The sequence below is a fragment of the Manis javanica genome, chromosome 1 (genome assembly GCF_040802235.1).
Source record: "Manis javanica isolate MJ-LG chromosome 1, MJ_LKY, whole genome shotgun sequence".
In the NCBI taxonomy this organism is placed as follows: domain Eukaryota; kingdom Metazoa; phylum Chordata; class Mammalia; order Pholidota; family Manidae; genus Manis; species Manis javanica.
The window spans coordinates 57,291,518-57,306,513 of NC_133156.1; the positions used below are offsets into that span (position 1 = coordinate 57,291,518).

The 14,996-nt window shown below is 38.4% G+C and overlaps 1 protein-coding gene across 19 annotated transcripts in view; it reads right to left on the reverse strand.

Annotated features, from left to right (window-relative positions):
* APC (APC regulator of WNT signaling pathway) overlaps positions 1 to 14,996 on the reverse strand; it is a 123,233-nt gene that overhangs the window by 24,814 nt on the left and 83,423 nt on the right. For 12 of the 19 annotated variants that reach the window (XM_073232930.1, XM_036995185.2, XM_073232936.1 and 9 more), the window contains 2 exons: positions 14,527 to 14,631; positions 412 to 510 (listed from right to left, as the gene is read on the reverse strand). In XM_073232930.1, the coding sequence (XP_073089031.1) occupies positions 412 to 510; positions 14,527 to 14,631 (204 nt within the window). The remainder of the gene's footprint in view (positions 1 to 411; positions 511 to 14,526; positions 14,632 to 14,996) is intronic. The other 7 variants (XM_073232935.1, XM_073232928.1, XM_073232949.1 and 4 more) reach the window with 1 other exon arrangement.

Below are 14,996 nucleotides of genomic sequence, written 5' to 3' on the forward strand. Positions count from 1 at the left end.
CTCCGATTCTGGCAGCCATTTCATGGAGGCGTAGAGAGTGGATGTTTGTGCCACTGCAGGCAAGGCACAGGGAGTACTGGGGAAGCAGCAAATAAGCCAGGCAGACTGGAGCGCAGCATACTTGCAAAGAAGTGGATGACAGAGCAAAAAAAAGAATGAGAAACTAGCTAAATTTTTATAATGCTCATTTTCATAGTCCTCTTTCATATAATCCACTTTTCAAAACCCTCACTTTTCCCTTTGTTTTTTCCCGCAATTCCCTTCGTTTATGTTTGTTTGTATAAAAAATGTCATTTCTTTAAGAGACTGTGATGTTGGAATTAGAATTCTCCTCTAGCTGAATTTAAAAGATGAACAGTTATCACAAAGTATTCATAGTATTTGCAGCCAGGGTTTATAACCTTCTGTTACCTTGGTTCCCAGATGACTGGTCAGCCTTCGAGGAGCAGAGTGTGTGCTACCAGAACTCAAGACACTAGCTGTTTCATGATCTGTTCGTGCAGCTGAACCCTAGAAATTAAGCAAATTATAGGTAGTGTAACTGTGGTTACAGATAAATATAGCTAACTTCATGTTGAGGTACTCCAAATGAACAGCCTTTAGTTAGACAGTTAAATATACTATTAAAAGTGTGAACATTATAACTGATCAAAATGAGTATTTGTATCTATAAACTTAGATTTTACAGAAAAACTGAAAAACAGGAGATTTGTTGCAAAAGATGTTTAAACTACAATGTAGAAATAACCAAACACTGAAGATTTCTAAGAGCATTTTTTTCACAGATGAAAAGACATGAAACCACATTTAGTTAAGTATAAACTGACTGACAGAAAGTTTTATTGATTAGTGAGACGCTCTGAATTACCAAACAACTAACAGAATTTGTTACAGTGCAAATTCCCCAGGAGCTCACAGTATAGAAATAACTATTTGAAACTTCTACTGGAGAAAGACATGAGAAAATAAATAATTACACTGTTATGTGTAAGTACCATAGCAGAATGCATAAAATACTGAGAGAAAACAAGAAGAAAAACTCCCCGCTTAGGAACTATTAAGGGCTTCATACATTCAGTTACACAGTTACACATAAGACAGTACTTGAATTTGGGGGTAGGAGATTGATGGAAAAGTCTGTGTACAGGTAAAAATATGGAAAACACGGCGGAGCCAGGATGGTGGCGTGAGTAGAGCAGTGGAAATCTCCTCCCAAAAACACATAGAGCTATGAAAATATAACAAAGAAAACTCTTCCTAAAATAGAGACCAGAGGACACAGGACAACATCCAGACCACATCCACACCTGCAAGAACCCAGCGCCTTGCGAAAGGGGTAAGATACAAGCCCCGGCCCGGCGGGACCCGAGCGCCCCTCCCCCTGGCTCCCGGCGGGTGGAAAGAAACCGGAGCGTTTTTTTTTTTTTTGCGAGTGCTTTTTGGAAGCCTTAAAGGGACAGGGACCCCGTTGCTAGGGAGGCAGGGCGGCGGGACCGGTGAGCGGGTGCCTGGGACCGGTGCCTGAGGACAAAGATTATCACGCGTTTTTTCCTACGGGACCGGTGGACGGGTGCCTGAGACCGGCACCTGAGGATGGAGGAAATCGCGCATTTTCCCCCCTTTTTTTTCTCTTTTTGGTGAGTGATTTTTGGAAGCCTTAAAGGGACAGGGACCCCATTGCTAGGGAGGCAGGGTGGCGGGACCAGTGAGTGGGTGCCTGGGAATGGCACCTGAGGACAAAGATTATCGCGCGTTTTTCCCTACGGGACCTGTGGGCGGGTGCCTGAGACCGGCGCCTGAGGATGGAGAAAATTGCGTGTTTTTCCCCCTTTTTTTTTCTCTTTTTGGTGAGTGCTTTTTGGAAGCCTTAAAGGGACAGGGACCTCGGTGCTAGGGAGGCAGAGCAGCAGGACCGGTGAGCGGGTGCCTGGAAACGGCGCCAGAAGACAAAGAATATCGCACGTTGTTCACTGCGGGACTGGTGGGCGGGTGCTTTTTGGAAGCCTTGAAGGGACAGGGACCCCGGTGTTAGGGAGGCAGGGCAGCAGGACCAGTGAGCGGGTGCCTGGGAGCGGTGCCTGAGGAAAAAAAAAAAAAAAAAAATCGCGTGTTTTTTCCTTTTTTTTTTTTTTTCCTGTTCCCTCTCTCATTGTTGCTGTTGTTGTTTTGCTTTGGAGAGTGCTTTTTGGAAGTCTTAAAGGGGCAGGACAGGACACTTAGACCAGAGGCAGGGAATCTGGGGATCTCTGGGCACTCTAACCCCCTGGCCAACAGGGAGCACAGAGGCCCCTTACAGAGATAAATAGCCTCCCGGCCACTCCCCCTCCAACTGGGCTCCACCACTTTGGAGGAGCAGCCCCAGCCAGGCCACGCCCACAGCAACAGCGGAGATAAACTCCACAGCAAATGGGCAGGTAGCAGAAGCCCTGCCTGCGCACAGCTGACAAGCATAAGCCACTAGAGGTCGCTATTCTCCCAGGAGAGGAAGGCCACAAACCAACAAGAAGGAAAGCTCTTCCAGTGGTCACTCATACCAGCTCTGCAAACTATCTCTATCACCATGAAAAGGCAAAACTACAGGCAGACAAAGATCACAGAGACAACACCTGAGAAGGAGACAGACCTAACCAGTCCTCCTGAAAAAGAATTCAAAATAAAAATCATGAACATGCTGACAGAGATGCAGAGAAAAATGCAAGAGCAATGGGATGAGATGCAGACAAAAATGCAAGAGCAATGGGATGAAGTCCAGAAGGAGATCACAGATGTCAGAAACGAGATCACAGAAGTGAAACAATCCCTGGAAGGATTTATAAGCAGAATGGATAAGATGCAAGAGGCCACTGAAGGAATAGAAGCCAGAGAACAGGAACGTATAGAAGCTGACATAGAGAGAGATAAAAGGATCTCTAGGAATGAAACAACACTAAAAGAACTATGTGACCAAGCCAAAAGGAATAATATTCATATTATAGGGGTACCAGAAGAAGAAGAAAGAGGAAAAGGGATAGAAAGTCTCTTTGAAGAAATAATTGCTGAAAACTTCCCCAGACTGGGGGAGGAAATAATCGAACAGACCATGGAATTACACAGAACCCCCAACAGAAAGGATCCAAGGAGGACAACACCAAGACACATAGTAATTAAAATGGCAAGGATCAAGGACAAGGAAAGAGTTTTAAAGGCAGCTAGAGAGAAAAAGGTCACCTATAAAGGAAAACCCATCAGGCTAACATCAGACTTCTCGACAGAAACACTACAGGCCAGAAGAGAATGGCATGATATATTTAATGCAATGAAACAGAAGGGCCTTGAATCAAGGATACTGTATCCAGCACGACTATCATTTAAATATGATGGCGGGATTAAACAATTCCCAGACAAGCAAAAGCTGAGGGAATTTGCTTCCCACAAACCACCTCTACAGGGCATCCTACAGGGACTGCTCTAGATGGAAGCATTCCTAAAAAGAGCACAGAACAAAACACACAACATATGAAGAAGGGAGGAGGAGGAATAAGAAGGGAGAGAAGAAAAGAATCTCCAGACAGTGTATATAACAGCTCAATAAGTGAGCTAAGTTAGGCAGTAAGATACTAAAGAAGCTAAGCTTGAACCTTTGGTAACCACGAATCTAAAGCCTGCAATGGCAATAAGTACATATCTCTCAATAGTCACCCTAAATGTAAATGGACTTAATGCACCAATAAAAAGACACAGAGTAATAGAATGGATAAAAAAGCAAGACCCATCTATATGCTGCTTACAAGAAACTCACCTTAAACCCAAAGACAAGCATAGACTAAAAGTCAAGGGATGGAAAAACATATTTCAGGCAAACAACAGTGAGAAGAAAGCAGGGGTTGCAGTACTAATATCAGACAAAATAGACTTCAAAACAAAGAAAGTAACAAGAGATAAAGAAGGATACTACATAATGATAAAGGGCTCAGTCAAACAAGAGGATATAACCATTCTAAATATATATGCACCCAACACAGGAGCACCAGCATATGTGAAGCAAATACTAACAGAACTAAAGAGGGAATTAGACTGCAATGCATTCATTGTAGGAGACTTCAACACACCACTCACCCCAAAGGATAGATCCACCGGGCAGAAAATAAGTAAGGACACACAGGCACTGAACAACACACTAGAACAGATGGACCTAATAGACATCTTTAGAACTCTACATCCAAAAGCAACAGGATATACATTCTTCTCAAGTGCACATGGAACATTCTCCAGAACAGACCACATACTAGCTCACAAAAAGAGCCCCAGTAAATTCCAAAATATTGAAATTCTACCAACCAATTTTTCAGACCACAAAGGTATAAAAGTAGAAATAAATTCTACAAAGAAAACAAAAAGGCTCACAAACACATGGACGCTTAACAACATGCTACTAAATAATCAATGGATCAATGAACAAATCAAAATAGAGATCAAGGAATATATATAGAAACAAATGACAACAACAACACTAAGCCCCAACTTTTGTGGGATGCAGCGAAAGCAGTCTTAAGAGGAAAGTATATAGCAATCCAGGCACACTTGAAGAAGGAAGAACAATCCCAAATGAATAGTCTAACATCACAATTATCAAAACTGGAAAAAGAAGAACAAATGAGGCCTAAAGTCAGCAGAAGGAGGGACATAATAAAGATCAGAGAAGAAATAAACAAAATTGAGAAGAATAAAACAATAGCAAAAATCAACGAAACCAAGAGCTGGTTCTTTGAGAAAATAAACAAAATAGATAAGCCTCTAGCCAAACTTATTAAGAGAAAAAGAGAATCAACACAAATCAACATAATCAGAAATGAGAATGGAAAAATCACGACAGACTCCACAGAAATACAAAGAATTATTAAAGACTACTATGAAAACCTATATGTCAACAAGCTGGAAAACCTAGAAGAAATGGACAACTTCCTAGAAAAATACAACCTCCCAAGACTGACCAAGGAAGAAACACAAAAGTTAAACAAACTAATTACGAGCAAAGAAATTGAAACAGTAATCAAAAAACTACCCAAGAACAAAACCCCGGGGCCGGACGGATTTACCTCGGAATTTTATCAGACACACAGAGAAGACATAATACCCATTCTCCTTAAAGTGTTCCACAAAACAGAAGAAGAGGGAATACTCCCAAACTCACTCTATGAAGCCAACATCACCCTAATACCAAAAACCAGGCAAAGACCCCACCAAAAAAGAAAATTACAGACCAATATCCCTGATGAATGCAGATGCAAAAATACTCAATAAAATATTAGCAAACAGAATTCAACAGTATATCAAAAGGATCATACACCAGGACCAAGTGGGGTTCATCCCAGGGATGCAAGGATGGTACAACATTCGAAAATCCATCAACATCATCCACCACATCAACAAAAAGAAAGACAAAAACCACATGATCATCTCCATAGATGCAGAAAAAGCATTTGACAAAATTCAACATCCATTCATGATAAAAACTCTCAGCAAAATGGGAATAGAGGGCAAGTACCTCAACATAATAAAGGCCATATATGATAAACCCACAGCCAGCATTATACTGAACAACGAGAAGCTGAAAGCATTTCCTCTGAGATCGGGAACAAGACAGGGATGCCCACTCTCCCCACTGTTATTTAACATAGTACTGGAGGTCCTAGCCATGGCAATCAGACAAAACAAAGAAATACAAGGAATCCAGATTGGTAAAGAAGAAGTTAAACTGTCACTATTTGCAGATGATATGATACTGTACATAAAAAACCCTAAAGACTCCACTCCAAAACTACTAGAACTGATATCGGAATACAGCAAAGTTGCAGGATACATAATTAACACGCAGAAATCTGTAGCTTTCCATACACTAACAATGAATCAATAGAAAGAGAAATCAGGAAAACAATTCCATTCACCATTGCATCAAAAAGAATAAAATACCTAGGAATAAACCTAACCAAAAAACTGAAAGACTTATACTCTGAAAACTACAAGTCACTCTTAAGAGAAATTCAAGGGGACACTAATAAATGGAAACTCATCCCATGCTCATGGCTAGGAAGAATTAATATCGTCAAAATGGCCATCCTGCCCAAAGCAATATACAGATTTGATGCAATCCCTATTAAATTACCAGCAACATTCTTCAATGAATTGGAACAAATAATTCAAAAATTCATATGGAAACACCAAAGACCCCGAATAGCCAAAGCAATCCTGAAAAAGAAGAATAAAGTAGGGGGGATCTCACTCCCCAACTTCAAGCTCTACTACAAAGCCATAGTAATCAAGACAATTTGGTACTGGCACAAGAACAGAGCCACAGACCAGTGGAACAGATTAGAGACTCCAGACATTAACCCAAACAAATATGGTCAATTAATATTTGATAAAGGAGCCATGGACATACAATGGGGAAATGACAGTCTCTTCAACAGATGGTGTTGGCAAAACTGGACAGCTACGTGTAGGAGAATGAAACTGGACCATTGTCTAACCCCATATACAAAGGTAAACTTAAAATGGATCAAAGACCTGAATGTAAGTCATGAAACCATTAAACTCTTGGAAAAAAAATAGGCAAAAACCTCTTAGACATAAACATGAGTGACCTCTTCTTGAACATATCTCCCCGGGCAAGGAAAACAACAGCAAAAATGAGCAAGTTGGACTACATTAAGCTGAAAAGCTTCTGTACAGCGAAAGACACCATCAATAGAACAAAAAGGAACCCTACAGTATGGGAGAATATATTTGAAAATGACAGATCCGATAAAGGCTTGACGTCCAGAATATATAAAGAGCTCACACTCCTCAACAAACAAAAAAACAAAGAACCCAATTAAAAAATGGGCAGAGGAACTGAACAGACAGTTCTCTAAAAAAGAAATACAGATGGCCAACAGACACATGAAAAGATGCTCCACATTGCTAATTATCAGAGAAATGCAAATTAAAACTACAATGAGGTATCACCTCACACCAGTAAGGATAGCTGCCATCCAAAAGACAAACAACAACAAATGTTGGCGAGGCTGTGGAGAAAGGGAAACCCTCCTACACTGCTGGTGGGAATGTAAATTAGTTCAACCATTGTGGAAAGCAGTATGGAGGTTCACCAAAATGCTCAAAACAGACCTACCATTTGACCCAGGAATTCCACTCCTAGGAATTTACCCTAAGAACGCAGCAATCAAGTTTGAGAAAGACAGATGCACCCCTATGTTTATTGCAGCACTATTTACAATAGCCAAGAATTGGAAGCAACCTAAATGTCCATCGGTAGATGAATGGATAAAGAAGATGTGGTACATATACACAATGGAATACTATTCAGCCATAAAAAGTGGAAAACTCCAACCATTTGCAGCAACATGGATGGAGCTGGAGAGTATTATGCTCAGTGAAATACGCCAAGCGGAGAAAGAGAAATACCAAATGATTTCACTCATCTGAGGAGTATAGGAACAAAGGAAAAACTGAAGGAACAAAACAGCAGTGGAATTACAGAACCCAAAAATGGACTAACAGGTACCAAAGGGAAAGGAACTGGGGAGGATGGGTGGGCAGGGAGGGATAAGGTGGGGGAAGAAGAAGGGGTGTATTAAGATTAGCATGCATGGGGGGGAGGGAGCAAGGGGAGGGTGGGCTGCACAACACAGAGAGGACAAGTAGGGATTCTACAACATTTTGCTAAGCTGATGAACAGTAACCGTAATGTGGTTTTTAGGGGGGACCTGATATAGGGGAGAGCATAGTAAACATAGTACTCTTCATGTAAGTGTAGATTAAAGATTTTTAAAAAAAAAAAAGAAAGAAAAAAAGAAAGAAAGAAAAGGGGGATTACTCCTTGATAGCATAAAACTTGGTAAATCAAAGATCAACGCATGCTTTAAATATCCTTATTGTTGATCACTTAAAGGGTGTCAGATGATCAGCTATGGAGGTACTCTTTTCTGATAATATTCCTTTCTTTTAATAAAAAGAAAAAAAAAAGGCAGTCCCTGTGTGCTGACCTCCAATGAGTTCTGCACAGTGGTATAGAGGGCATGTCAAAGTGTGGGCAAAGGGTCTGTTTGTTTCTATGCAGAAGATCAAGGCCTCGCTTGGATACCCAGAAAATGAACTAAGATACGATATGAGGAGCAGCTTCCGGCATCAGCACTCTCTGGAGGACTCGTGCCGGGGGATGATCATCAAAAAGCCTCCACAGGGATCCGGGCGATGCTGCGGTTGTGGCTGCGTCCACCCCACCATTTCCTGGACTTGCCATTGGAATGAGGAGGGAGATGTCTAGGCTGGCATGTGCATACAGTAAGACAACGAATTTGACCGGATCTGTACTGTTGGAACTCAACCAGGAGTTGGGAGGGGTACAAGTTGTAGCACTCCAAAATCTTATGACTATAGACTATCTACGGTTAAAAGAACATATGGGATGTGAACAGATCCCAGAAATGGGCTGCCTTAATTTGTCTGATTTTTCTCAGACTGTTCTAGTACAGTAGGACAATATCCATCATATCATAGACAAATTATCACAAATGCCTAGGGTGCCTAAATGGTTTTCTTGGCTTCACTGGAGATGGATGGTAATTATAGATTTGCTTTGTTTATGTCACCGTATTCCTATTATGTTAATATGTGTGTGCAAATTAGTTAGTAGTTTAAAACCTAGACATACTTAAGGTACTCTACAAGAAGATATGTCAAAGATATAAACAAGGTAGCACCTACCTAGCTCACTACCATATCCTAAGCATGAGAACAATCTTAGAATAATGCATATGCTGAGCAAACAACAAGCTGAACACTGATGAATGAGTTTTATATTATCTTTCAGGTGAAAGGAGTGGGGGAAAAGGTTTAATAGAAGAGGGAAAAATGGGTGAGGAGTAGACAGGCAGGGATAAAATCAATGGCTAGAGGGGATCCCTCCAAGTAAGTACAATTTCTTCTCACTACATATTAGAATCAAGTATTTCTTTATGTTCTGCTTTCCCCTTATTCATCCTTAAATATCCACTGCCATTATAGGCACTAAGATGTTGGCTGAGGGGACCTAGAAGGGCCATTCTTGACAGGCAGAGTTGGGATACAGTCAATTTCAATTACACCTGCTGGGGCAGAATACCTCTTTTACCCTCTTGCCTGCTCACCTTTAAGAGTGATTCAAAGAGGTCCCACTACACAGATAGTAACAGTCTCTAAGTAACTGTGAAATTCCCCCCACCCTTTTTTTGGTACTACATCCAGATGCAATCAAACAGTAGATAAGAAGTTTCTTTCTATAGAAGTACTCCAGCTAATTCTACAACCTCTGATGCATTAATGGAGTTAGGCATTAGGCATCAATTGATGTTAATAATCACAAAAAAAAGAGAGACAACCAGGCATTCTGTATTTCCTGATGGGAGACCAAAATGCCCTCTTCTGAAAAAAACCTTGCAAAAAGGAAAAAAAAAGGCTGGAACCCAAATCTAATCACATCCCTAGATCCAAATACCAACCTAAGGAAATACAGAGGAGCTAGAGAAACATGCCCAACTATACCATGGAGATGTTAGCAAAATCCAGAGTGTGGGAAACTCTTGAAGACAAACAACTTTGGTTCTTCAACAAATAAAGAGGAAGAAAAGAGACAAAGGGGGAACCTACAGATTATAAGAGACTTCAGAGACATATTAACCAATCTCAATGCATTAATCTTAACTGGACGAGTCAAATAAACTGAAAAATTATGACATTTATGAAACAATTGCAAACTTGAATAATGAACTGAATAAGGAATTATTGTTCATTTTTTTGGGAGTACAATAAATGGCACTATAGTTATATATTTTTAAAAAGTTTTATCTTTTGGAAAGACACAGTGAAATATTTATGGAAGAAATAATTATGCCTGGGATCTTCTTTAAAAATAAAATGGGTGGGGCTGCAAAAAAAAAAAGAATGCTAAAAGGTAGATGAGAGCAATTTAAGCTAACTCAAAAGTCTGAGTGTCCTAGGTACATGGGAGAGTTACATGTGAATAATAACTGCATTATTCTGTCTGCCTCTGTATATGTTTAAAATTTTCCATAATAAAAAGTTTTAAAATACTTATTAGCAGCAGAAAGGGTTCTCCTACCATTTTACCTCTTTCCCACTCCTGGTTGAACTTAATTGCTACTTACTGGACATCACTGGAGATCTGGTTCTAATTTTAAATAGAAAAGCTAAGAATGAATTCATAAATGAATTACACACATAAGCAAGCAGAGATCTATCTGACCTGCATATTTTATTTCTAGCTTTCTTTTTCTAGCTCTACTTCTGGGGGAGAGTAATCACAGATCAAGAAACCCTATTTCTAGAAGGGATGTCAGGCCATTCTTCCAACCAACGTCTATTTGCTGTTACCTGCTATTTATCAGGGACTGTGGAGTATGAAAATGGATGAAACTAGACAGAATCCTTGACCTTCTGCAGCTTACAGTCTAGTGGGGAATATAAATATTAATAAAATAATCACACAAATAAATGTAAAACTGTGGCAGTCTTCAAAGGAGAGGAAAATGCTAGGACAGCCCATAACAGTGGGACTTGAACTGTTCAAGCCCCTTGGAAAGTCATGCTTAAGTCCCCTGAACTCATGCTAATCTGAGTGAACTGGGATGAGAAGAGCACTATAAGTAGCAAGGAGACTTCACAGACTGCAGGAGGAGAAGTCCAGTCAATAGGAGGTACTGAAAGGCCACTGTGGCTGAAGTGGTGAGAGCAAAGTATGACATAAAGCTGACAAGTTAGGTAAGAGCTACATTATATAGGTTACAATAAAGGGTTATCCTATTCTAAGAACCAAGGGAAACCAATGGGTTTTACAAAGGGGGTGATTACTTTTTGTAAAGACCATTCTGACAGTGGATAAGGGCAGGAAACCAGGTGATGGGGGTACAGTGAACTTCCACATGGTGGCAGAGGTAAGTGCACCAGGATAGAAGCTTTGGTAGATCATGCTACTGTGATCCTAAGAAAGTCAAAGAGATTGATTTCCATTTTCAATTAGTGTCAATGGTTTTTGTCTCTGGAGCAAATAATGAAACAAAATGAATGAATAAACCCCAAGATGTTGTCATATGTACAGATCCTATGAAGATAGGTTAAAGGAATCAAGGCATACCTGAATCACAGTCATCTACATTAGGATTTGGTGGTAGCTACTGCTTTGTTTTAAACAGTGACTAAAAATAACCAAATAAATGGCATTAGCAATATTATTTCTGGGGGAGAGTAATCACAGATCAAGAAACCCTATTTCTAGATGGGATTTCCACTGAATCCACAGCACTACCAGAATTCATTACTTAAAGAATGAATGAATACTTGCCCCTGATTTACTTTTAAAAAATCTCATACTCATTACAAAACATTCATGCAATACATAAAAGTATAAACAAGAAAGTAAAAACCATGTAAATCCTAACACTTAAATATAACATTGGTAACATTCTGAAAAACATTTTTCCAGACATTTCTCTATGCATGTACACATGTACACAGATGTATGAGATCATACTTCTTTTTTTAAGCAAAAGAAGTTCTAATTATTTTGCTGAATAAGTTAATAGCATTAATATTAAACAAGATTCATTAGACACTTATTGTCTGCCAGGTACTATGTTAGCTGTTTGGGGCACAATAGTCTAGGTGAACCAGGGCAATACAGTCTACCTTAAAGGCCTTTAAAGAGGAAGGCAGACAATGAGAACAAAAATAAGAGTAGCTGAGAGCATTTTATCAATTCCAGGAAGGCAGGAACAAGGAAGAGGTCCTGGAATAAGCACCTATTAAACTGAGGGGAAGGATGAGTTAAGCATATGATGTGAACTGAAGCAGAAGAGTGTTCTGGGAAAGGCAACATCATGTGGAAGGCCTCGACATACTTGAAGACCTGAATAAGTTGATGTTGAGTAAGAGCTGAGAATTGGGGGCAAACAGTCAAAGACACTCCTGGAAGAAAAGGCAATAAAAAGAATCTAAATTTTATTCAATGGGCAGTGGATAGCCACTAAAAGGTTTAAATAAAAAGTGGTACGATTGGGGTTTTAGAAGAATCGTTATGTTTATAATATGAAGAATATAACATACTAGAAAAGGCAAGCTGAAGGCTAAAACCAAAGTTAGATCTCTATAGAAACAGAAATGTAATTTATCATTTTTAACATTTGCATGGATGTATCATGTAGATTCTATGAGGCCAGAGACTGACTGTCCTCTTCAGCTATCTCCAGAGTCCAGTAAAGTATCTGACACATAATATTTATTAGCTTAAAAATAATCATTAATAGTTATTAATAAAAACAACAGCTGTTACACTTAAAGAGTATCTACAATATATAACTGTGTTAAGTGAGACTGCATTTAATTCTAACAACTGTATCATCTTATTTTACTAAAGAGGAAGCATTAAAACCTCAGTCTGTTACTTGCCCAAAGTTAGTCTCTTGGCTAGTTAGTGGGCAATAGGATTTAATCCCAGGTCAGCTGTCTCCACAGCTCCTTAACCACATATCCCAGTCCACCCACTGATATTACCTGTTGATTAATGTGATTCAGGTTATAAGTAATTTTTGCTATTATAATAATATGGTGAATCTTTTCCTACATGTCTGAGCACTCTTGACTTGATTACCTCATTGGCATAAGGATAAGCCACAGAACAGGCACATTACAAATTTAGATACATATTACAAAATTAAGCTCTTCAGAAAGGTTGGTTCATTCCACACAACTAAAAGCAGTATGTGAGAAGGTCTGTTAACTTACCATTACCAATACTGTTACTGCTCTTTGCCCACCAAATCCTCCAATAAAATCTCATTGTGGTTGCAGTTTATAGAAGTGCTAATGACCAGTTTTACTAATAAAAACTGGTCATCTTTCCAAATGTTCACAAATCATTTTTCTCTTTTTAATTCCTGTTCATATCTTTAGCCATGTTTTAACCATCTTTAGTTGATTTTAAGTACTTTAATATATTTTTAATTATAACTTTTTCCTTATCATAAATATTTGCAAATAACACGATCTTGGTTTTTGTCTTGTAACCTTGCTATGATTCCATGGTATACTGAAGTTTCATATTTTCATGTGAAACCTACTTGGTTATATGGTTATATGGTTTCCTATCTCATGATTATAAAAATTCTATGCACACTTTCTTCTAACTTTTTCATATTTTTAATAGTTCTCATTTTTGATATTAAATAAAACCCACCTAGAATTCTGATGAAGAAATGTAATAAGGATTCAATTAATCTTTTAAAAATGGGTAGCCAGCTTATTGTATAGGTGGGGCTTTAAAGTACATAATAATTGGAATATGACCCAAAGGCCCTAATAGTAGGTCTGATGCTAAACAATTTTTTCTGTCAAGAAAGACAGAACTTTTCTTCTTTCTCCATATGTGCAGGAACACATTTATTTCCCAAATAATTCCCTAAATAACAGACAAAGAAATAACCCAAATGTGCTATTTGAATGTAATTTCTATTGCCCATATTTGCCATCTATAACTTAAGAGTCTTCCCCAATTTAATGAAAACTAGTAATACTAAAATGAATTATCTTTTTGTTTTAACTCAGTAAAATAAATTTAAATACTTAGGTATGAGACATTTTAAGTTTAAATTTTAATGAACCAATAGAAGCGTGCTCTTTTTTATAAGTAATGTCATTAAAAGTAACCCATAGACATTGAAGGAATATATTTTATATCAATAGTAGAAAAATTATCTTAAAGCCAACTTTAGTGAAACTCTATTTTAAGAAGCATTTATTTACAACATAAACATATTCACTGAAAAAAAGTGGATAATACAGAAAATCCCAAAGAAAAATTCTGTCATATTAGGATGATTCCAATGAAAGTCTAATAGAAAATTGATGGTAGCATTAACAAAATAATAGTTCTACATTAAAAAAAGGGAAGATGACTTCCATAATGCTGCTAAAAATGATATGATAATAGTTAAACATTTCTAGGCTATGTCTCTTTACTTTTATGAGGAATTAGAATCATCCTTTTCTTGATTTATGTAATCTTGAAGTACAACAGAAAACAAGAACTATAACAAAGTCCTTACGCTTATTTTTAAAAACATAAAAACGTTTTTGCAAAGAATGTCTTAGAGACAGAGCAAACCTATTCAATGTAAGCAGTAATAATGAGGTCAAATCATGTATGTTAACAGGATGCAGCTTAGTGTTAATTTTTCAAACAAAGTCTACTCACACTAACCATTTTAGACCAAAACAGAAACATAAGATTTAGAGCTGTAATTTTGAAAGTATTATTGTCAGATGTAATAAAGAAAAATGATAGCATTTTGGTACTGAATTCTTTTGGAGATACTGATTCAGGAATAAGGAAGCAGATAAGACTTACAGATCATTCTGAGGACCACCTCATTCCAAATTCTTTTAAAAATATTTAAATAGTTAATTTTAAAAAGCCCGATACAATAATTTATTTACCTGACTACTACCAGAAGTTGCCATGTTGATTTCTGCCACTCCTTGACCTTCATTCTGCCGCTCAGCTTCATGTGAGCTGGCTTCATGTTTGTTCTGAGATGACCTCTGTTAATATGGAGTCAATATCATTACATACAAAAATGGTGTATGCTTTCTTAGCCTGCAGTTTTCTCTCTTTCTCATTTTAAAGCTTTGAATGCATCAACTACACAGGTTTACAAAGGAACCACACTCTATGCTGCAAATCCTCCAGCACAGTTGACAGTAGACTATTTCGGTAAGAGGAAAGTGAAATGTGCATTAGAGCATTAGAGGTGCACAAGACAAAGGATTTTCTGAGACTCACAGAAGCACCATCCTCCCCCAGCTGTGCTCACAGCATTCAGGGATATAATGCAACTAGAACAAATAACTGTCCTTTCAGCAAGGTCACATGGCTCTGGCATTTAATGGAGCTGCAAATATAACCA